Source organism: Oculina patagonica, chromosome 9 (genome assembly GCF_052425735.1).
Source record: "Oculina patagonica isolate OP01 chromosome 9, crgOcupat, whole genome shotgun sequence".
NCBI lineage: Eukaryota > Metazoa > Cnidaria > Anthozoa > Scleractinia > Oculinidae > Oculina > Oculina patagonica.
Genome location: NC_135766.1, coordinates 23,680,072 through 23,704,368, shown reverse-complemented (window position 1 = coordinate 23,704,368; position 24,297 = coordinate 23,680,072). Strand labels below are relative to the sequence as shown.

At 39.0% G+C, this 24,297-nt stretch overlaps 4 protein-coding genes and 1 pseudogene across 5 annotated transcripts; 1 reads left to right on the top strand and 4 right to left on the bottom strand.

Annotated features, from left to right (window-relative positions):
- Positions 1–2,042: 2,042 nt before the first annotated feature.
- LOC144666832 (uncharacterized) lies at positions 2,043–5,202 on the bottom strand. 2 transcript variants are annotated; one of them, XM_078528236.1, is made up of 3 exons: positions 5,108–5,202; positions 4,596–4,665; positions 2,043–3,136 (listed from the first exon to the last, which is right to left on the bottom strand). In XM_078528236.1, exons 1-3 carry the CDS (start codon positions 5,120–5,122, stop codon positions 2,142–2,144), a joined length of 1,080 nt encoding a protein of 359 aa, XP_078384362.1. In that variant the 5' UTR covers positions 5,123–5,202; the 3' UTR covers positions 2,043–2,141. The 2 variants fall into 2 exon arrangements, with proteins under 2 accessions (XP_078384362.1, XP_078384361.1); XM_078528235.1 differs by having other exon boundaries at positions 4,596–4,668; positions 5,108–5,194.
- A 1,743-nt stretch (positions 5,203–6,945) lies between these two features.
- LOC144666651 (octopamine receptor beta-1R-like) lies at positions 6,946–8,177 on the bottom strand. The gene has a single exon (XM_078528043.1). It carries the CDS (start codon positions 8,140–8,142, stop codon positions 6,946–6,948), a length of 1,197 nt encoding a protein of 398 aa, XP_078384169.1. The 5' UTR covers positions 8,143–8,177.
- A 6,030-nt stretch (positions 8,178–14,207) lies between these two features.
- Positions 14,208–15,485, bottom strand: LOC144666650 (octopamine receptor beta-1R-like). The gene has a single exon (XM_078528042.1). It carries the CDS (start codon positions 15,339–15,341, stop codon positions 14,208–14,210), a length of 1,134 nt encoding a protein of 377 aa, XP_078384168.1. The 5' UTR covers positions 15,342–15,485.
- A 3,422-nt stretch (positions 15,486–18,907) lies between these two features.
- LOC144666649 (octopamine receptor beta-1R-like) lies at positions 18,908–20,477 on the top strand (annotated as a pseudogene).
- Positions 20,478–22,643: 2,166 nt separating this feature from the next.
- LOC144666183 (uncharacterized) lies at positions 22,644–23,680 on the bottom strand. Its single transcript, XM_078527545.1, has 2 exons — positions 23,639–23,680; positions 22,644–22,982 (listed from the first exon to the last, which is right to left on the bottom strand). Exon 2 carries the CDS (start codon positions 22,980–22,982, stop codon positions 22,680–22,682), a length of 303 nt encoding a protein of 100 aa, XP_078383671.1. The 5' UTR covers positions 23,639–23,680; the 3' UTR covers positions 22,644–22,679.
- Positions 23,681–24,297: the final 617 nt, after the last annotated feature.

Sequence of the window (24,297 nt, the reverse complement as noted above, 5' to 3'; positions counted from 1 at the left end):
GACTAGACTAAATTTTGTTAATATATAGATTGTTTTACCCTCCAACTGAAACACGTGTTTTCTGTAGGACGAGGACGTATCACGTGACGCGCCTCCCTTTGGTAACGCTTTATACTAACTCCCTTAGGGAACAACCGCTTGTACTTTGGGCATGCACGTGATCATGGCGTGCGTCTTGAAACCGCAGCAGATGAACGCAAAGCGGTCTGAAGTTGTGGAGAAAAGCTTAGTTTATATAATTCTTAGGAATCAACATTTTAGAAACCAAAGCCTTTGCATACCGTAATTACACGAAAAAGCGCCCGGCCCTTATTAATTTTTTCGGACCTCAAGTGCGGTGTTTATCCGAGGTCGGCGCTTATTTGAGAGCAGCACTTATTTAAAATTTGGACGCCACAAAAAGCTAATCTCTTAAAGTAATTGAAAATAACGTCTTCTGATTGTCAGTATTCATCTCTTCCTGAAGAGGGAGGTGGCACTAGCTGTCTTGGAAAAATTCGCGGCCTTCATAGCATTTACAGAACTACGTATTGTAAGAATGTTGGATAGAAAAACTAATGAACGAACTGAAAAACAACGCTTTTGATAGAAAGAAATGTCCAAGTTTGTTTAAGAGTTGCTTTTTAGTGCTGTTTTTAAGTTAAACGGAATTTCTCGAATAAGCGCCGCATCAGGACTGCGGCGCTTATTCGGGGGCGGCGCTTATTAACTTTTTTTGTCCCAAAAAATTCGAGTTAATGCGGTATCCACAAATTGAACGTGACCCATGCAAAAACCTTCTCGATGCAAAATTCGAAACACGGCGTGTCGCACAATGTTGCATGTTAGCACTTTAAATAAGGGAAGGACCATTATTTTCTTGGAAGGAGGGGGATATAAAATTTTTTCCTGTGCAAACTTTTTTTAAAAAAATATGAGCCTCTGCAAACATTTTTTTCGAACAACACCTTCCTGCAAACAATTTTTTCCCATCTTTTTCACCATGGCTACGTTCTGACACAAAGATGGTTCGCCTTTTCTGCCGTCAACCATCATTTATTTTATTATTTTACGCATGTTTACGGCGGTGACCAACGAATTGAAAAAAGAGAGATCTACAAAGCGCACCGAAATTTACCAATCAATGCCCACGTGATTGGTAGAACCTTTTGTCACTTTCTTGGAGGGGGGGGGGGGGGGGGCTACTGAAATTTTCGTGAGACGATGGAAAACTGTCACACAACATGACACAAAATTATACTTCTAACGCAGTTTATTCTTCTTCTCGGAATAAATCAAATCACAGTTACTCAGTTATACCTCTAACGATTGATTGATTATTACGTTAGCTATATAGTGAAAATAAAGAAAAGTAAAATATGGTAACTTACAGCGCGTGAACCATTTCGGTAAAAGAAAATTTAAGCTTATTTTTGTCACTTCGATAAAAAATGTTAAATTGTGAAAGAAGTGGCTATTAGTAATTTAACTACTGACTTTGACTATCAGAAAATACTTAACATTACATCAACATGGCATAATTTTACTAAAGTGCTTAAAATATAGCAGACAATTTCTTTTCCGGGACATCTCGATTACATGTCCAGCGCCCTAATCACAAATCATCATATGATTTTTTAAAACAAAAGAGAGAGCTTTCGTTTCGGAGATGTGCTCTGGCATAAATGGGAATGATTTGAGCAGTTCATAAGGAAGGCGAGCCACTGATTACCTCAATGTACTGTGGTGGGGCTGTAATTGAAGTACAACCTAATAAGGGGAGCTAGATGGAATAAAGCCCGAGCCAAACGAGGATGAGAGTTGGTGAGAGTTCAAACTCTCCCTCTTGTTTGGCATGGAACTCTCATGCACTCTCATCGACTCTCGTGCGCTCTCATTGACTTTGAACGTGCTCAAGTTTTTCATGAGAATCTATGAGAGTGTGACGAACTCTCGTTCTCGTTTAGCCCGAGTCGGTGATAGTCGGTGATGGTTGACGAAAACTCTCATGAGAGTTGACTCTCATCAACTCTCATCCTCGTTTGGCCCGGGCGTTAGGGCACTTACATCACAGGGGCGCGTATTGGTGGTGTAGGGGGCCCTAATAAGAACAAGGGCGCTTGTTAGGCGACTGCTTTATGGAAGGAGAGCGCTAAATCGAATCATTTCGGTGCAATATCAGGATTGCAGTTTGTCAATGCTTTGACTCTCTCTATCAGAAAGAACTTAAACATGACAAAGTTGAACTTATTATCGAGTTCTCTCCCGTGGAGTTTAAAAGGATGAATAAACAAATACTCATCGTTCGTGAAGAAAAGATGCCAGAAAACCCTGCTATCAGAAGCCCGAGCTCCACCTTTATAATATCGGATATAGCGGCCAGGGAGGCGACCTATGTCCTCTTTTCGTTCCAGAAAACGATTTATAGTCGGTACAGCAATTTCCAGGAAAACCTTTTGTTTATAAAACGTTTTTGAAAGAATTGAAAACGCTGTGGCGTGCGTTTGAGGAATGTAAAAAACGTCCGAGCGAATGGCAAAGCATTGCAGTGTTCCATCACTGTTCTTTAAAAGAGTATTTAAAAGATGAGCTCCGTTAGGTTTGTTCTCCGCTAAGGTCATTTTCGCCACGTCCTCACAAGCTCGTCGGCAATTATTCAAGCCGTAATAGGTCTTCCACCAAGGCCATTCTGAGCTCACAGGCCCTGTAACAGACTGAGAGGAAATCAAACTGGACGATTCCCAAATCTTTTCCTGGTCGAAATCCGGGAAGTTCCAATATTTCAGTATGACGTCATCATTGCTGTAGAAATATCCCTTATATCCCGGATGTTCCCGTATTGCTCTGGCAAGGCACTCGTATCCCAGGTAACCGCGAATGATGTCGACCGTGACTATCCCTGGGCGCGAGGTATTGTCAGGCGGACCGCAGAATAACAGATTAGGGAAGGCAGGTTTATACAGAGCAACCAGATGAGGTATACTGTCATAGAATGGAAAATTGTAGACAATAACGAGCAAGATGTCTTTGAAGGCGTTCTTTAAACAAGGCTTGGAAGCTTCTTTGTTAAGTTGACGGCTTCTTTTTGGAAGGTTTGTGTTTATAAAATGGTAACCAGGAGATTTTTTGACACCAACATTTCTTGTTAAAGTGAAGCCTTAAAAAATAAAACGCAAGCAAAACGTTATGCAGCCATTAGGTGAATATAAAGAAACAGTATAAATCATAAATTTCTCTGGAAAGCTCACCCAATGAAACAAAACAAGCAACTGATCTTTAAATAAGATCATGTTACACGAGACAATTTTCCATGCAACGTGCAACGCAGCGAACGTTGCGCCATTTTGTTAAAATGAGCCGATCGGAGCGCGTCCTTGACTCGCTAAAAATTTAAATTTAAGATGTTTTATACAGTGCCCGCAGAATGCCAATCCACCATGACGCTCCTTGATAAAGTTTTAAGAGGAAATCCGCCAGGGCTTCGAGTAGTTACTGGACAAAATTATATACCAAAACTATTTACACCTGATTGCAAGCTTTTGTGTTACTGCTTCAAATATCTTATCGAAAGAAATCTTTTCTAACAACACCACACATCGAAAACACATTTTGAAGTTCCGCTGAATTCCACTGAATCGTTTAAAAGATGTGAGCTTTTGACCATAGCTTGTGAACTTTGAATATCATTTTCTCAGACTCTGATAAGAAATTGTTGTACCAGAATTATTTCCACCTTATTGCAAACTTTTTTGTTACTGCTTCAAATATCTTATCAAAAGAAATCTTTTCTAACAACACCACACATCGAAAACACATTTTGAAGTTCCGCTGAATTCCACTGAATCGCTTAAGGTCATTGCCCTGAAATAGAACTGAACACAATTTTTTAACCAAACTTCGCCTACTGGTTTATTACTTTGAGGAAACTTAAATTTTGAAATAAAAAAGGGGGGTCACCAAATTCGTTTAGGAGCAGGAAGACCATGTATATTCCATATAATTCCTTTATAATTCCTCTGCGAGTACTGGCAAAGTACACTTTTTTAGCGATAATTTATTTTTCAAACACATGAATTGATCTGTTTTCATTTTACAGAAAGAATTTGATCGCTACTCCAAAAATATGAGAAAAAATTGATAGGTCACCAGACTCGTTTAGGAGAAAGTGACAATTTACTTCTCTCGCAGACTAAGCCACATAGAAAAAAGCCGCCATTTTGTTGATGTTCGCGCGCGCGCGCACTAAATACGCGTAAAATTCTGCGCAGTATGGATGCGCAATGCAATACAGGGCAATGACCTTAAGACGAATTAACAAAATGGCTACACGTGAGATTTTGCCCATACCTTTCTCGACCCTTAAAGAAAACTGACGAAAATTTTGATTCGATGAGTCGGGGAGTTTGAGAAGTTGAGGTTAGAAACGCAATATTCCACTAAATGAAGCAAATCCAAGAAATTAAAAATGACTTTTGGTTCGAATTATCGGCAGGTTTAAGAAATCGGGAGTCCACTGTATTTTTTTTTACTTTTCCAGGCATGTACATATTGGCACTGAGGTTAAATTCAGACTCCTAATATATAATTTAAGCACAACATATATCTAATAATAATACCTAAATAAATTATCCAGATTACCAAGGCAATCAACAATGTAAAACACATCTGGTATCGGCTTGGAGCATTCTTCTAAAAGGAAAAGCAACACATTACTTGACTTACTTACATCGCAAGCTCAAAATATAAATCATTTTTACCAAGTTATATACATTTCTTTCAATGTTAATTTTGAGATTTTAGAGATAAAAAAATGAAGACAATATCCTTGCATCCATCTGGCTCTCCGCCATTCTTGGTGGATTTTTGCGTACAATGAGGCAACAAACCTTAATCTAAAGATATTCACAAAGCAAACGTGAACCTGAATGAAATATGAATTGCATTCATCTGTTGATCGAAACAAATCATCTTACCGGATGATAATAGATCGTTAATTACAAAAACAATGACGTCTATTAGCTTCTGTGTGCCAAGTGACGCGGACTGTTTTAGTAAACTTACTGAAACAAATTCTCAATATAGAAAAAAAGCCTTTCCTATTGTTGTGTTATGTGTTCAGTTTCCATACCTTAATAGCGTTCATTTCTTCACAGGATCCAGCGAAACTTAACTTCAGCAAGCGCCGTCTTTAAAAACGATTTGACCGACATCTTATATTACACCTTGAGTAGATTCACCATATTGGACCCAGCTATATTTTTTGTGTTATTAAAAAACTGAAATTACTCTTCACAAAACCAAAAACTAATCATAATTAACATGACCACACTGAACGTCTATTGGTAATCGCGCAATCTGATTGGCTACACAGGTGCCGTCTATTGATCGGTAGACGGCTTTCGGATCGCGCGCTTAGTTTTCGCTCAATTTTATCAATCAAAACTTTCAATAAATCAATTCTAGCGATATTCTGAGTTTAATAAATCGGTCAGTGGGTTATGCTTACGCAATTAGACGGCTCGCTCTCGGTTTCTATCGACTTTGATTTTCGAGGGGCTTCGCCCCTCGCCAACTATTTAACAATTAGACGGCAAGCTCGAGGTTTCTACCGGCTGATAGTTGGCGAGGGGCGAAGCCCCGAGCCAACTATGAAAAGCCGGTAGAAACCGAGAGCGAGCCGTCTAATTGTGTTAGCATAACCCACTGACCGATCTATTAAACTCAGAATATCGCTAGAATTGATTTATTGAAGGTTTTGATTGATAAAATTCAGCGAAGACTACGCGCGCGCTCCGAGAGCTTTCTACGGATCGATAGTAGGCACCTGTGTAGCCAATCAGATCGCGCGATTACCAATAGTTGGTCAGTGTGGTTATGCTAACACCCGATAGAAACCTCGAGCTTGCCGTCTAATTGTTAATTAGTAGAATTCTGCTAATGTTCTAATGCAAACCCTGCAATCTAATTGGCTGATTGGCTGATTATTCAGGGCCGTTGAAGCCCTGAATTTTTTTCAGGCTTCTTTATTCCAATTGCTTAAATTGGAAATTCACTGCGATGATCATTTATCACTTTCCCTTCCTTTTGATTGTACACTATTAGCCATTGTACAAAGAGTGACGTCGTCTACAAAATCGTGACGTTTTATTGTTTCGCCAAAGTTTCGGAGGAAGATTTAGAAATATTACTGGATATTTAACTTTCGAAAGGAATAAAATAATGACAGTAACTATTACGGAACTTTAAAAACTCGTGATTGTTAAAAAAAAAAATGATGAGCGAGTAAACACAGTGACAAGTTTTAAAATGCAAGTCATTCCACGCGCGCTATTAAAGCGTGAACGTCTACACTATCTAACTTCGAAATACATTAAGTATGGAAATGCGGTTCTTAACCACCGTGACCATGCAGAGGTTCTTATTTTCTTGTCTCCGTTTGTGTCACGCTTTGCTAGTTCGGCACTCTACGTAAACGAAAAATAGAATCTCTGGCCCCAGTGTAATTAGACAGAGGGCGAAAGATGTTGAAAATACTCAAACAACTTTGCTTCAAAGTAACTTTTTTCGGGCATAATCAACATTTAATCTAAAAAGTACACGTGTCAGATATTGCGCAAATCGTATACTGCTATCTAAACATGGCACGCGACCATCCAATCAAATTCAAGGATTCATTTTGGATTCCGTGCCTCTGAGATGTTTGGGAAAAATAAAAGTCACAAACAAGACAATATATCCGTTAAATTGAAAAGTCCCGCTTCTTGCCAAATGACATGCTGCAAAATTGTAAGAGCTCTCAAATGTTAGGGGAGAAAAACGGAGTTCAATTTTTGCCCCAACTTTCTTAACGAGTGCCATTAAAAATCAGTGACGTAACGACTTGGAGTTGAGGAAGGCCTGGGTACAAGCCTGCTAAAAATGTACAGTGTACCTTACCGTTATTTTCTCAGTTCATTAAATGCTGAGTTACTCAGTGATCTCTTGAATGGGAGAAACGCAAATTCTCCTAAAACTTAGACCAACAACGTTTTCTGTGCTCCCAAACAATCCCCTGTTGTGATTCTGGGCATCAAGTGTTTCTCTTGTTATAGATCTTCTTAAGACAAATGCTTCCGATCTGGTTTGGTCTGCAAGTCTTGCATCACGAGTGTTTCTCACGTTATCGTTGATGTCATTAGAACATCTACAAGCTCCCATCCGCTTCAACACATTCTTAACCCCAGTTCGGAATTCTTTTTTACGGATGGAATAGATGATCGGGTTACATACAGAACTGAAAATGAAGATACAAGCTGTAGCCAGTATTACCTCAGCTGGAACTTTGATGCTCTTGACGAACTGGCGGCAAATACCAGTGATCCAGGCGGGAAGATAGCACAGCAAAAAAGCCGCTATAATAATGCTGACATCGACAGCCGCTTTCCGCTCTCTCATTCTCCTTGATATCACATGCAACTGGCTTTCAGGAATGTCTGCAAGGCTTTCCAGTTGGACCGCTACTACGTTTCGTTGCAGAGTCCTTGCCGTCTTGAAGACCCTCCAGTTTAAGAACACGATTACACAGAATGGCGCAACAAATGAGAACAGGACGTAAAAAATTACACCCATTGCAGAGATATCACCTTTCACGGCCCAGCCTTGGTCGCAGTAGAACACTTCTGGATTGTAAACGTATTTTCCCCAACCAAGGAACGGGCCAATGGAAAATGGAATCGGGACTATCCAGATGAGAGCAATAAACATCACTCTGCTCTTGGTAATCGTACCATCGTACGTCATAGGAGATTTGACGATGGCCTTGTATCGCTCATAAGACACGGCTATCAGATGAAGAACTGTGTTAAGGTAGAAATATCGCATAAACAGTGCATTGACATCACACATTGTTTGGCCGTACAACCATCTTTCTTGTGCTGTGCTTGCGATGCGGAACGAGTTTACAAGAATTAAAAAGAGTATATCTGACACTGCGAGGCTGGCGAGTAGAATATACCGCATCACATGAAATCTTCTTTCCAAGGCGATCGTTACTATTACCAGTAAATTTCCAGGAAGACCGATTATGTTAATAACAGTATGGAAGCCCGCAATGACTTGGGGGAAAACCATGTTGAAAATATAGCTTTCTGCGACGTAATATTTTACTCGATTTCTTTTTTTCATCTGCTGGAAATTAATGAAGGTTATGTCTTCTGAATGTCTTTTGCGGACACAACTTCCTCCGCTTTGAGCACCCAAAAAGAATAAGAAGGTAATTAGGCGCTCGAAATAACCAATAAAATTATTTTACATTATCAGGAATCACAATCATAATTAAGCCGTTTTGCTGGTCGAACAAGGTCTAACTTCCTGGCCCTTGATTGCTCAGATATCGACCGCTCAAGTTCAATAGGATGTAGAAGTAAAACAAATTGTGAAATTGCGGCGAAAAACAATTCTTGCTCGCCTTTTTTTCAGAGAATTTATATTTTTATGATGGTCTTGCAATAAGCACCAAAATATTACATATTACATAGCTTTACATATATCATTTTAAATGAATGAAGCAAAGTGGGAAATGAACCTTTTGAACCCCCCTTAATTCAAATTTTGCATGCAGTTAGATATTTAGTGGGGATGTACAAAACGCCATTTTTTAAGGTTGCAACCCTATTGTTGTCATTTCAACACCCATCGTTCGTTAGTTTCATTAATAGAGGTCTCATGCTATACAGACGTTATATATCGCCGCGAATCTTCTTCAATTTTATTCGCATATATGGATTTTTACTTAGCGATTACGTTCTGGTTATTTTTGAGCGAAATAAGCCTTGGTTAAATTGACACACTTTTCTCATTTAACTAGCGAGGCAAAAAAAAAAACGACCAGTAGTGCTTCAAATCTTGTGATGCTTTAACCAAAGAGATATTAGTTATTAATTTTTAGTTCTTCGGTTTTATATTTGAAGCATCTGTTTTTTGTTGTTGTTGTTGTTGTTGCTTAGGACCTCCCTTAAAACAACCTTCTGGTTAGGAGAGCCCTCTATTTCTCGTTTTCTCGTTTCTCCGAAGATTAAAGAGGCAGGCTTTGGTAGATTGTGCTAGCATAATTTAGCAAAACGAGCATTATTTTAAAGGGGCTATGTCACGCAATTTTAGGTAATTTCGGCACTGACCAACTGGTCATAGAATTAACTGAAATATTTCAATAACGGCTTAAAACTGTAGAAGAACTCAAAAGAAACACAGAAAAGCCAAAAAGGGGCATGGATGGGCGAAATTCGAGACGATTAAAACGGATTGCGTTCGGGTAAAATTGAAAAACGTCGGCCCGACTTATTTCAAGTTTATTATCTCAATTTGTATGAAAGTGTCATTTACAATGCTCGAAAATCATCCTTTTTTTGTGTTTTGCTGCAGCCGCAAGGGCTGCAAGCAAAACACATTGAGAGCTGAAGTTTGTGCCGTAAGGTGTAAGTGCCGTAACAGAGGAGAAATCTGAACTACCGATGTCAATCAAATCCATGAACAAACAAAATCGAAACCAATGAACCGTAGCGCTGATCGCATTCGAAGTTACGGGCCAAAGTATTCGAACGCAAACCACGTTGGACACGTTGGAAAACAGAAAACCGATTTAAAAGTATATCGCATTGGGAAAGAAAACAAACTGTGGCGCGACCACTCCAGTTTTATGAGAAAATTATTCTGCAGTTTTCATCATTTACGAAAAGAGCGAAGACTTGGAACCTCGCCGAAGGTCATAAATATTTTCTCCAAAGGACCGGTTAGTGCACAGTTTGTAAACTTTCGCTTTGAAAATAAACTTACCCTCACCTTGTCTACACTGTCTACAGCATACTAGTACTGTATTAACTCTGAACTTCATATTTTAAAATAAAATGTATGAACGTGTAACTTGTCACGCAAAGACAGCTGGAAAGGAATATACCATGCTGGTAGGCTGCACCGCTAATTGTAGCTGTATTCGAGCTATATAAAAGACAGCTAGAAACGAATTAATACTAGTAACATCACAATGGGAAAGAAACTTATTCAGTGGTGCACACCGTCGAAAACAAAGAAATATTAAAGGAAGTTCTCATTCACCAGATTCACTGCATCAGATGCAACATTCGTCAGTTCGTGTTTAAATGCGTGGCGACCAGTTTGTTTACTAGTTATTAAAAAATAATACGGTCTTCATTTAATAAACAGTTCATCCTTAAATTTCAGCTTTTCTACGACTGACAGGTAGGTACTATAGTATAAGCCCCGCTAAAATAGCTGGAAAGGGAAAGTTTTTTGAAAAATGAATTTTTGACTGCCAGACGCGCTGGCGCCACATGTTTATTTTGTGAAGATTAATTAAACGCCGTGAAAAATAGAATTTGATGTCCAGCGAGCCACTGCATCTTCGGCTACGCAGTCCTCAGTGAATCCTCCAACTTCACAAATTTCTAAAACTTTAAGAAAACGAACTTTCGCAGAATCAAAAATTGGTCCTTATCGATCTTCCGATCTTGTTGTGAAGACACTGAAATTCGACGAGTGTTCATGCGTGAAGGGATGACTGACGAATGATAATAATTATTTGTAAACTTTCGCTTTCAAAATGAACTTTGCGTTACGTTCAACGCCGTCTTTCCGTTGTTGATTTCAACATAACATTGATCAGTAAAATTATCAGGATTGAATTAACACAGAGTGACTACAATATAGTGTAATTATTAACCTGCACACAAGTGACAGACAATAAAAGACGTTGGATTTCAATCTCGACTCACTTGTCTTTCATCAACATGTTCCCTAAGACTTTGCTCTAGCAGCAAAACACATGGACCCATTGGGGCCCTATTTTCTTATGTGGCCGTAAGTTTGCCAATAAAAGACTTTTGATCTGCCAAAATAATGAAAATAAATAAAATTACCTAAAATACCGAGACTATAAAAAACATCATAGCTTTAAAATAATTCAGTTTTTATTTTATTTCTGTATTGTTTTTGGCAAATATTGAGGTCTAAGGCCCGTGGTCAAATATGGTCCGGCAGACTCCAGGTCACCCTGTGCATATCTGAGAGATTGAGACTCTCCTCAGGCCACGACGCTTATGGCTCGGCGGCTTGGCCCCTCAGGCCTCAGATCAAAGATGGCGTCGTCCTCGAGTACATCCACTTCCAGTCCTTTCAGCACTTCCAGTGCCGTACCGAGAGCTCAATCTCCAGAGAACCTGTTCCTAAATTAAAAGAAATACCGGAAAGTACAAGGGAAAAGGTAACTCAGATCCAAAGAACATGAGTCCTCGTGGTCGAATCAAAGAATTCCCAGGGGAATTAATTTGTGTCTTCGAGGTAGAAAACTGTTTTGCAATGGGTGTACAGGAGATATTGAGCTCTTAAAAGAGCATTCTCTTTATTTTCCTTTTCTTTCCTTTATTTTCGCGCCAAAGCGTGAACGTTTACACTATCTAACTTCGAAATACATTTAGTATGGAAATGACGTTTTTAGCCACCGTGGCCAGAGGTTCTTATTTTCCCGTCTCCGTTTGTGTCGCACTTTTGCAGGTTCGGCGCTCTACGGAAACGAAAAATAGAACCTCTGGCCCCAGTGTACTTAGACAGAAAGCGAAAAAGTTGAAAATACTCACACAACTTTGCTTCAAAGTAACTTTTTGGGGGCATAATCAACATAATTAACATTCAATCCACAGCTTCTTTGCCGAGGTGTGAACACTTAAGGGGTACATCTGACACATTTACTTAAAAAGTAAATGTTACTTAAATGTTACTTAAAATTTACTTACTAGTTGTACCTATCGGTAAGTGTCAACGAGCGAAATACTCATGTTTGTTCATAAGAACAAATATTGAATGGTTTTTGATAGAACTATATTTGAAATGACCAAAATATGGTAAATTGTATTTTAGGTAATATGCTAAAAAAGTGCTATTTCTCTGGTGTTCATAAATGACACAGGCTTGATAGCCTGCGTAGCAGGCGCCGTAGTTTCCAGCGCGCGTATTCTCGCGATCGCGCACTCTTTTAAACACACTATAAAACGTACACAGATGTCTGCTACGCAGGCTACAGGTTTGACAGATTGATAACTCTTGACAAATCTTTAAATTCTTTTCAACGTTAAAATGTCACAAAATGTAGGCAATAAATGAGGTTTAATCACTGTTTTTTAAATACAACACGCGATGGTTAAAATGTTTCCGTCCACAAAAGGGATAGTTGCATTTCAAGAACTTCTTATAAATCAAATCCCAAAATCAAAACTGCTAAGATGCTTTTTTAAAAATAATTTTCAGTAATCAGAGACAGTAATGCACGGGTCAGATTTCAGTCTCGCATGCGAAGTGTCATGTTCAGTTACGCAAAGCTTGAAAAATTTGAACAGAAAACAAAACTTGAACGGTCAAGGATTATTTGGAGACAAAATTTTTATTCAAGTTAACATTACATTTGCCTTTAGAAGCAAAAAACTTTTGACTTTCTTGTGTGTATGACATGCAGTAATTTTAGTGAGCGTCGCTTTGTATTGATGTTATTCCTACGCGGAGCGAAAATGCGTGCCAAATAAAATATAAACGGTATTTGATTTGGAATAAATCATCGGTCAAACAATTACTATAAACACAATCAACACTAAAAGAAGGCATTTACCCGACTTCAGCATTCTCATAAGTCAAGAAAACTCTATTTGAAGTCAACAGTCCGCTTTTGATTTTCATGTCTCTCTTCGATCGTAAATCAAAGGACTCCAAAGTCGAAAGATTATTTCATCGCTTTGAAGACCTTGATGTTCATTTTTTCGGCGGTCGAATATTCTGTAGGGTAATCTCTTTCGATTTATAATTCCCTAAAGGTGTATTTATCGGTAAAGGGATGAATGACCACATTGAAAATTTTAACAGCGAGCCGCGTGGACGCCATTTTGGTCATTTGCTCTCTAGCAAGGAGTGAGAGACTGGGAACCAGTTGGGAAGAACAATACAACCCAAATATGGGGTTTACTTACACCCAAATATGGTAAAAAAAAAAGTCCCTTACGCAGAACTTAAGAATTTCTCTGCCTATACACTCATACGCACACAGCTCTATGATTCTGCCGCCTCGACAGCCTCGCCTCTTGGCTCGGCTGTCTCGTTGACAAAAAAGTAAATGCCATGCCTAGATAGTAGTATACTATTCACGCAACATCTGACACATTTACTTAAAAAGTAAATGTGTCAGATATTGCGTGAATAGTATACTACTATCAAGGCATGGCATTTTAGAAAGAAAAAATCATCTCGCACTTGTGCGCCACCATCCAAATAAATTCAAGGATTCATTTTGGATTCAGTGCCGCTGAGATGGTTAGGAAAAAATAAAAGTCAATACATCCGTTATATTGAAAAGACGCGCTTCTTGCCAAATGACATGCTTCAAAATTGTAAGAGCTCTCAAATGTAAGGGGAGAAAACCGGAGTTCCATTTTGCTCAAACTTTCTTAACCCTTTGACACCCAAATTTTCCCCCAAAAACGCTTTCTTTAGCCGCTAAACTAAAATTTTGGTACTATGGTCTTGAATTTACCTCAACTTTGCTAAAGAAGCACTTTTTTACACTTCAGCAACATTTTGATAAATATTCTGTGTAAAAACGTACAATGTTTTACTTTGGTGCATGCGCATAAGCCAAAATTTGGACTTGTTTTTTTTTTTTTTTTGCTGAACCGTTCCAAATTTTTTTTTTGCCCCTTTTGCTTCCTTTTTTTCCTGCCTTCTTATTCTCCTTACTTTCTACTCTTCATATCCTTTCTTTTGGCCAAAAAAGTTTTGACGTTATCATTGGAAAACACTGAAAAGGGGACCTTGACCAATTACAGGTGTACTGGCCTGTTTAAGCAACGATTTTGCACCAAAAATGGATTGTGCTTTTCTTTGATTAGCTCTGTCAGAATGCAACCGATATTCAAAATGAACAGTCCTGTAGAAAGGTCGATCCAAGCTCTGTCAGATTCTTATCACGAAATTCCACTGACGTGCTTATTGATGACGTCACAAGTGAATCAATGGCTGCACCTCCAAATAGCGCCTGAATGCGCGTTTAGGAGTAAAAGGGTTAACGAGTCCTGACGAGTCCCATTAAAAATCAGTGACGTAACGACTCGGAGTTGAGGAAGGCCTGAGTAAAAGCCTGCCAAAAAATGTACCGTGTACCTTACTGTTATTCTCTAAGTTCAGTAAATATTGCTGAGTTACTCAGTGTTTTCCTGAATGGGAGAAACGCAATTTTTCCGAAAACTTAGACCGACAACGTTTTCTGTGCTCCCAAACAACCCCCTGCTGTGATTCTGGGCATCAAGTGTTTCTCTTGTTATAGATCTTCTTAAGTAAAATGCTTCCGATCTGGTTTGGTCTGCAAGTCTTGCGTCACAAGTGTTTCTCACATTATCGTTGATGTCATTAGAACATCTACAATCTCCAATCCGCTTCAGCACATTCTTAACCCCAGTTCGGAATTCTTTTTTACGGATGGAATAGATGATCGGGTTACATACAGAACTGAAAATGAAGATACAAGCCATAACTAGTATAACCTCAGCTGGAACTTTGATTGTCTGACGGCAAAGACCAGTGATCCAGCCGGGAAGATAACACAGCAAAAATGCTGCGATAATAATGCTGACATCGACAGCTGCCTTCCGCTCTCTCATTCTCCTTGACACAACTTGCAAATGGCTTTCAGGGATGCCCGCAAGGCTTTCCAGTTGGACCGCTACTGCGTTTCGTTGCAAAGTCTTCGCCGTCTTGAAGACCCTCCAGTTTAAGAACACGATTACAAGAAAAGGTGCAACAAATGAGAACAGGACGTAAAAAATTATACTCATTGCAGAGATATCATCTTTCACTGCCCAGCCTTGGTCGCAGTAGAACACTTCTGGATTGTAAACGTATTTTCCCCAACCAAGGAACGGGCCAATGGAAAATGGAATCGGGACTATCCAGATGAGAGCAATAAACATCACTCTGCTCTTGGTAATCGTACCATCGTACGTCATAGGAGATTTCACGATGGCCTTGTATCGCTCGTAAGACACGGCTATCAGATGAAGAACTGTGTTAAGGTAAAAGTATCGCAAAAACGATGCATTGAGATAACACATTGTTTGGCCGTACAACCATCTTTCTTGTGCAATGCTTGCGATGCGGAACGAGTTTACAAGAATTAAAAAGAGTATATCTGACACTGCGAGACTGGCGAGTAGAATATACCGCATCACATGAAATCTTCTTTCCAAGGCGATCGTCACTATTACCAGTAAATTTCCAGGAAGACCGATTATGTTGATAATAATATGGAAGCCCGCAATGACTTGGGGAAAAACCATGTTGAAAATAACGCTTTCTGCGACGAAATATATTTCTTATTCCATCTGCTAGAAATTGTTGAAGATTTTGTCTTCTGAACGTCTTTGCGGACACAACTTCCTCCTCTTTGAGCACCCAAAAAAGAATAAGAAGGAAATTAGGCGCTCGAAATAACCAATAAAATTATTTTACATTATCAGGAATCACAAGCATAATTAAGCCCTTTTGCTGGTCGAACAAGGTCTAACTTCCTGGCCCTTGATTGCTCAGATATCGACCGCTTAAGTTCAATAGGATGTAAAAAAAAAACAAATTGTGAAATTGCGGCGAAAAACAATTCTTGCTCGCCTTTTTGTTTTGTTTTTCTCAGAAAATTAAATTTTGGTTGATGATCTTGCAATAAGCACCGAAATATTACATTTCTGTTACTTATAATTTTAGTTACTTAGACGGATTTACTACAGAAACTTCACATTTCGTATTTCTTTATTTGAAACATATACCTTGTTATAGAACAATTAATGTTATTAGACCTCTTATTATATTGACGCGAATTTCAAAAAATTCGCGTTCATTTTATGCACCTTAATTAACATCATTGTTAATTTAACTTACACTAATTTTAGCATCGTTATTTAAGACACCCTTGTTTCCAGCAAAATTTACATGAAATCTACCTCTCTCGTAACGTTTGTTATCTCCAATGATAAATAAAGGAACCGCTCACTTCTTCTACGTTTTATTGCCAAATGTCCATCGCGTTCTGTTTTTCCATTTATCGGTGTATCTAGTGTTGGACATTTGTCAGTGTCTTCTGAAACACACAGGTAGCTGTAAAAAAATTCACACATAAAGCTAAAGTACTTAAAATTTGCGTTCATTTAATGCATGTGAACATACACCACACGGAAATCATGTTAATCAAATGCATGTAAACATAACTTTTTGAAAATTCGCGTTAAATTGTAACGCGTAGATTTTGTTCGGGTTGTTAAAATGCTTTGTTATATTCCTATAATATGATAGTTTCTTTCCTGGATATAGTCGGTAAGGAATTGTATGTAAAGCTAAGAGCTTTGAGAAACAGGATTTATATCCCTGAGCGTGGAAAATTTCCGTGCATAATTTTGAAGCCATTAGGAGGCTATTGTGTTTGTTAAAACTTATCCTCAAAGTGCTTCAACACTACAGTGAAATCATGGTATAAACTTGAACCAAAGTCGTTTTCTTTAGATAATTTTAAATTTGCTCCTCTTATTTGAACGCTTTAATTTTACTCCCAATTTCTTCAACTCTTGATTTCGACAAAAGATTTTCGTTTTCCTTTCCGTTCAAAACAGGAAGTTCTATTCAATGAGAGAAAACCTGAGCGGGTTATCTTGAAATGCAAATTTTTTAAGGGAAATGGTCAAAACTATTGTACCACCGCTCTGCAAAAAGACAGGTGGTCTCTTCATGTACCCCCGTTCCCCACCTTAAAAGATGGTGTCTTGTTTGTATAGCCCCCACTCTATCAGGAGTAGGGATTTTTAACAATAATTCCATGAGCGCGCGTTGGATATGAGATGGTAGATAGCCAACGACTGCAGATGCACATAGCGCCGAATTGGCTATAACATTTTCATATCCAACAAGCGGAAGTGAAATAATTGTTTTATTAAAAACACCCAAAGAATTGCAATATTTGAGCTTCCCGGCTGTTCTCGCCGACGCTTACACCTACCATATCTATTTATGGTCTATGGTATATATGAGCTCATATACCATGGCCTGTAAACCAATCAAAACACAGGAATTGCAATATACCATGGCTAAATATTGGAAGTAAAATCCGCGGGGGCTTAAATGAGCTCGCAAGCAAGGGGTGGGGTGGGTAAATTCGCTGTCGCGCTCCGTGGTCGCATAACTGTAAACACATGGTAAACTAAACACAAAACAAAAATGGCTGTGAAAAGTGGTTAATACTACGACTGAACGGAAAAATATACTTGATACTGGGGCATGGATAAAAACGTATAATCTTGAGGTAAAAAAAATTATTACTGAGTAAGGACGTTTTTTTTTTTGTCTTTCGGTAATCTTCGGAAGTATTCGGGTAGGTTTTATTAATCCTCGGGATACCTTGGGTCATATTCGGAATTTTCAAAAAATCTTCGGGATACAATCCAAAGGTAGTGATTTCGAGTGCAGTTTGGGATCACCAAGAACGGTAATGCTCTCCAGCTGTTAAGCGCGAGTACATTTTTCAAAGGCTAACAAAATTACACGAGCCCGTAGGCCGAGTGCAATTTGTAATCTTTGAAATTTTGCAAGTGTTTATTTATCCTAAATTGCACGAGAAAAATCACGTGAATAATACCCTTAAAAAAATGGACTATTGACGGCCTCGGGCGATACACTGGTGACAGTGTACAGTGAGCAGTGTTTTTTCCGTCTTCCAAATATCTTCGGAGAATTTCCGATTGTATTGGCAAATCTTCTGATTATGTTAGAAATCCTTCGGGAGTCTTCAGGTGATCTTCGGTGATGTTCGCGAGTTTCCTGAAATCTGCTTGTGATCTATGGAAATCCTCGGATACTCCGGCTTTGGAAATCTTCGGAAGTCTTCTAATGATCTTTGGCTATCTTTGGTACCCATCGGGTGAACTTTGGCCATCCTCGCAAAACCTCTGATGATTTTCGGCATGACTGATTAGCCTGCGTAAACAATAGCGTACTTATAGTTCTAATCAATATCTTAAGGCCTGGCCAAACGGAGACGCAAGTGGACGCAAGTTGAAAACTTGCGTTTACTTGCGTCTCCGTTTGGCCTGCAGTTGCGTTGACTTGCGATGACTGGCGTCCACTTTGGTCGCGATCAAATTTGCACGCAAGACAACGCAAGTTTTTCACCGTTTGGCCCGCCCAACGCAAGGCAACGCAAGTTTTGCTGCTTACTTCAAATATTGAATCGCAGCGCGCGCAGAAGCATTGAAATGACTTTTCTGACAACTTGCGTGCACTTGCCTGTAAACTTGCGAGACCGTTTGGCCACCCAACGCAAGTTCGTACGGCAACAAGTTCAATTTGCGACTACTTGCCTCCACTTGCGTTACCGTTAGGCCAGGGCTTAATACTTTCCATGTATCGTTTTTAGCTTTTCAATAGTGAATGTCAGTAAAATCGAAGAAATTCTAAAAATGTGGCCACGGTCAAAAAAATCTATTTTGCTCATACTATTTTTATTTTTTTTTTATCAACTGAGGAGGAGTTAAAGAAAGTTAACATCAGCTGGAACGCAGCAGAGAAGGCGGCAGCAAATAGAGTTCGGTGGCGAAGCATTGTTGACGCCCTTTGCTCCACCAAGAGCCTAAAGGAATAAGTCAGTAAGTCAGTCATTTTTAGTTTGAAGACCTTGGTATGTAGCTGAAGGATATAAAGTTAGTTTTTTGAAATATTCAATACAACGGCAAAAAAAATTCACAAAAAAAGGTCATCCTGCCGAAAGATCAGATTACACTTCGGGAGAATCCGAAATTTTACACTTTTTAGTTTCATCAAAGGAGGTTTCATGCTACACAGAATCTTTCTCAATTTTTTCGCATATATGGATTCTTTCTTAGTGAATACGCTCTGGTTATTTTTGAGCGAAATAAGCTTTCATTAAATAGACACACTTTCTCATTTAACTAGCAAGGCAAAAACAAACAACGGTAGTGCTTCAAATCTTCTGATACTTTACCCAAAGAGAGTTCAGTCATTAATTTTTAGGTCTTCGGTTTTATATGTGAAACATCCGTGTTTTGGTTGTTTAGGACCTCCCTGAAAACCACTTTCTGGTAAGAATGGACCCTCTATTAAAATATAAAAAGAATTAAAATATTTTTACTGTTGTTATTATTAATGCAGGCCAGGAAATCGACCCACTGAAAAGCTTCTTTTTTTGAAAATTATTAACACTCTAGATATACAGCCCCCGATCTCAAGAAATTCGAAACAGTTTGATTACAATTGCTTCAAAATATTCGTTATGATTTATCACGAATAAGCAAAAGAGTTTGAATTAAAGGATGTCCAACTTCCAGGCATTGTGCTGTGAAAAGGAAAGAGCATTGACGAACTGAAATCAGGAAATATCAAAATCTCCAAATTAATATGCATAACTACATAATTATAACAGAAGGTTGATTAAGAACAGCAAATCTATCAAGAAATACGTTGCAGCATTTTCAAATCGAAATATGTTTTCCCTCAAGTCATTGCAATGTGTCATGCAATTTTTAACGTGGTCGGTCTTCCTGGAAATTTACTGGTAATAGTGACGATCGTCTTGGATAGAAATTTCATGTGATGCGGTATATTCTACTCGCTAGCCTCGCAGTGTCAGACGTTCTCTGTTTGATCCTCACAAACTCATTCCGCATCGCCAGCATTGCACAAGAAAAATGGTTATACGGCCAAACAATGTCAGGTTATCTCAATCCATTTTTCGTCAGGTACTTCTACTTTAACACAGTTCTTGATCTGATAGCCGTGTCTTATGAGCGATGAATGTACGAAAGTACGATTACCAAGTCCAGAGTGGTATGTATTGCTCTCGTCTGGATAGTCCCGATTCCATTTTCCATCGGTCCATTCATCGGTCGGTATTCTTCTTCTCAGAAGTATTCTTCTGTGAGCAAGGATGGTCGGTACAGAGCGGTTCCATCGCTGGAAACATAATATTCCTCGCACTCATTTCCTTTGCTGTGCCCTTTCTGGTTATCGCGTTTCTAAATTAGAGGGTCTTCAAGACAGCGAAAATCCTTCAGAGAAACGCAGTAACGACGGTCCAAGTGGAAAACTCTAGTGAATCTGAAAGCCAGTTGCAAGAGATGTCTAGGAGAATGAGAGAGCGGAAGGCAGCTGTCGATGTCAGCATTATCATTGCAGCGTTTTTGGTGTGCTATCTTCCCGGCTGGATTACTGGTCTTTGCCGTTAGTTCGTCAAGAGCACGAAAGTTCCAGCAGAAGTGATTCTATCTACAACTTACATCTTCTTTGTCAGTTCGTTGTGTAACCCGATCATCTATTCCATCCGTAAAAGAGAATTCCGAACCGGTGTTAAGAATGTGTTGAGGCGGATTGGAACTTATGGAAGTTCATACGACCTCAGTGATAACATTGACACAGGGTAGGAGGCTTTTTTCTTGATAATAACAACGGAATCACTCCCCAGAAGAGGACGTGAGAGTGAAAGATTTTATCCAAACAGGTTTGGAGTTACACTACAAAGACCTTGCCTCTCTCCGATTCCAGAGATTGCCGAGTAACTAATATCAAAACACTGAGAATTTACTCCGAAACATTCTCACGCTGCCTATAAAAACCAGTCGGGGGAATAAGTACCAGTTTTGGCAAATCTTCGTTAAAGCACTCGAAGAATTTCCTAATTATTTCATCCAATCAAATTTAAAAACTAGCGCTCGCGAGTACTCCAAAAGTCGTTGGGCGTATAAATAAGTCATGTTGCTTAGCAACTTCTGGGACAAAAACCACGGGCTCGGTAACATCTTGGAGAAGTGATGTCGCCATCAACAAGCACTTGTTCCCCTGACTGAAAACAGCGAGAAACAGTTCCCACTAATATCAGTCACTGAGATAATTTATTTTACTTGTAGTAATTGTAATCGTGCTCAAACTTTCTTATCGCCTATTCGAACGTCAGAGCACTTGACTCGACAGCTTTTATTTTTTTTGGCTGCTGTTTATCGGTAAACAACTGTTCTTCTTTAATTCTCAGAGAATGCACAGTGCTGAGAAGTAAAAGCCACTTTTGTCTATCAGTGGACTGGGCATCAGTTAGGGACGGGCCATTATTTTTTAGGTGGGGGGAGGGGACGGCTTGGGCAATTATCAATAAAAATTACCTACACAGAAAAAACGGCTGAAAAAAATCGTCCAAGTGGAGCCATTAGGAAAAAGATAAGAAAAATCTGAAAAAAATATTCTTGCACAACCTAAAGGTAAAAAAAAATATCTTGCCCAGAAAAATTGGCCACACCCCCCTACAAAAAAATAATAGTCCGTCCCTTAGCTCGAGAATGTTTAAACAGTCGATCAAATGTTTACATAATCACCAAATTGGGTACGAAAGTAACAAAAAATATATTCACCGCGCAAAAACTCAAACTTTAACCATTGACAATAGGATATGTAAAACACTTTTTTCAACATTTACACAGCCTGCAAGCAGGCTCACCTTGGGTCACACGCGCGAGTGGCGAAGAGCGATTCGTCAAGCGAAGCCATACGACGGGGAGGAGACTGGTGGAGAAGCGTCAATAAGGTGTCGCGGCTTTGCCGCTCGAATTTTCCAAACGTGAGCCTGGCTAGCATTTACAGGGAAACTAAGCTCGGAAATCAAGGGACGTTAACGAAATAAATCGTGCGTTCTTGTTCAATTTTTTTCTAACTGAATTTGCGAATCCAAAGCGAGGAAACTGTTCGTTCATCTGGATGGCCGATGAACGAACGAAAGAACGAAGAACGAAAGAAAGAAAGAAAGAAAGAAAGAAAGAAAGAAAGAAAGAAAGCAAGAAAGCAAGCAAGCGATCAATAAATAAATAAATAAATAGATAAATAAAGAAAATGTAATTATACATGCACTAATATATAGATAATCAGATTCTTAGATTTTTTTAGATTTTTAACTTTCTAGGTTGTTATAATTAGCTTAATTTTTATCTTTCCTTTTGCTTTATTGTTCATTTGTTTCGTATTTGTGGGCTTCCTGTAAAGTAGCTTTTAGCTAAGTGGAGTGCCACGTTAAATAAAGTTCTTATCTTATCTTAAAAAAAAAGAAAGAAGAATTCATGAACGAACGAACGAACGAACGAACGAACGAACGAACGAACGGACGAACGAACGAACGTAAGAACGAACGAAAGAACGAAAGCGAAGGAATCGAATGAGAATTTGCAGTGTGTCGTTTGATCACCGTATACAGATCCAGTGGGAATTGAGAAGTGTTGGTTTTTGTGGAGGGAGGAAAACCGGAAAACGCGGAGAAAATACCCTCGGAGCAAGGACGAGAACCAATGCAACAACCAGAACAACACTGAACTCAACCCAAAAGTGAGGCCGAGTCAAACCCAGGCCACATTTGCCTACTCCCGGCCCTTTATGGTACTAAACCAAGTAAGCATAGAACTAAACTAAGCACATCTGAATGCAATGGGTCACACAAAGTAAAGTAAATACATTATCAGTTTCGTTCAGTTACATTTTCTGATCAAAGTCAAGTGAGTTTAATGCGAATCTGATTTTATACCTAACAGTGAATTTACTTTTATTATTTTTATTTGTGCTTTCTGTTTTGCTTCCCTAAATGGCGGCTTTCAGCTTCTTCTTCGCTTTCGTTGCTCACCCTGCAGCGCTTTACTCAACAGTCGCTTTTTGTCTTGCCGAAATTTCGGGCATTCATCAAAACCTGTCTTCTTATTGCAGCTTGCGATGCATTCCTCATTGCATAAGGTGCATCCGGTGCACTCGTCCCAGTCCTCGCAGGCGCTATTACACGCGGTGTACTGGCTGTGGCAGTGATAAGCGCACATTGCAGAATGGGCCCCAGGTTCTGCCCCAGGTCCCTTGATCATGGAGCATAGGAGAATTACCACGAGTAGTCCTGGAACATAGCGCATCTGAAATTTGGAAACATCATCAAGTTACGATAAATCAAGAAAATCTTTTCTCTTGGTCTGTAAATTTAATCCACCATTTTCTTTCTTGGGCATAGGCCTGTTTGAACTCTCGGCTTTAGAAAAAAAAGTCAGTAACCCAATATCGGTACCTTGGACCGAGATGAAAGAAAACAATCTGCACGAATTTCATTGATAAGAAATCTCCTTATTCATCGCTGTCGTAAACAGCAATTTCTGCTCGAAATTTGCCGAGCATTCTTCGCACACCTAGCGGAAAGAAAAAAGTGGAAAAGCTTCGTAACGCGCGCAAATATCCCGCAAAATACCGAAAACGATAGTAAAAGAGCGGCACACATCACGTTGCACAAACTAAAAAGATCGATTTGCGGTTTTCCAGTTCACGATCGATCTTTCCGCAAACAAAAAAACAAAAAAAAAAAAAAAAAGTAACTGCAAACATAACATTCTATTCTCGTTTCACGGGGCAAATTTTAGTGACGAATCATAGTTCGATGAGAAAATAACACGTTTAATGAGAAGAAAACTGTTATTTAACCTTTAACACCAAATTGATACGTCACTGTTCCCGGAACATCATCGGAAAATATCCTTTTTCACCTCTCGAAATAAATGAATTTAACAGAAATTTAACTTACGTTTCTGGCTTCAGAATCTTGTGGTGCTTGGGCGCTGTTCAAAAAAACTGACACTCTATGTCAGTGCTGTTTGTTTTATCTGTGCAGCCGGCGTTCAATTCAGGAAATTGAATCAGTCAATTGAAAATCCCTTTACAATAAAATCTAGTAGTTTCGCGAATCGGATCTGAAAATACGTGCCCTTCGCCAAATTTGTCTTGAATAAAATTATTCTGTGAACCATTATAGCGTGGATCCACCTATTATCGCTGCGGATCGCTTTGGGCGTTGGCGAATGTATTCATATACGGAACTTAAACGCTTTTATCATCATGGTAAAGGAATCGAAGAAGCTTTTACTATTCTTTGCATACAGAATAACTCATGGCTTAGCAGTAACGGAACTAAGGTGTTTGTTGTTTAAAAGCACTTTATTTATCAGATCCAACGCATTTAAAACACCGTGAAAATTATTGTACGTAAATAATAGTAGTTGTAATTTTTCACAAAATTTGCGCTAAATTTATCAGATCCAACGTTAAAGTGCCTATGAAGTAAAAAATAATTGCTGTTTATTTTAAAGGCTTTTCAAAGTAAAGAAGAATGGCGTTTTCCTTTTTGCAATATCTTTTTTCGTTTTAGAGATATTTACGTTTTTATATTATGCAAATAAGCGAAGT

What these genes read in the sequence shown, in the direction of transcription:
- LOC144666832 (XM_078528235.1), bottom strand. An exon ending in AATCTGGATAATTTATTTAG is followed by an intron (nt 3,137 to 4,595) that starts GTATTATTATTA and finishes TTATTTTTTAAG; the next exon opens with GCTTCACTTTAACAAGAAAT.
- LOC144666651 (XM_078528043.1), bottom strand. Translation starts at nt 8,142, where the DNA reads ATGAAAAAAAGAAATCGAGTAAAATATTACGTCGCAGAAAGCTATATT.
- LOC144666650 (XM_078528042.1), bottom strand. Translation starts at nt 15,341, where the DNA reads ATGGTTTTTCCCCAAGTCATTGCGGGCTTCCATATTATTATCAACATA.
- LOC144666183 (XM_078527545.1), bottom strand. Translation starts at nt 22,982, where the DNA reads ATGCGCTATGTTCCAGGACTACTCGTGGTAATTCTCCTATGCTCCATG.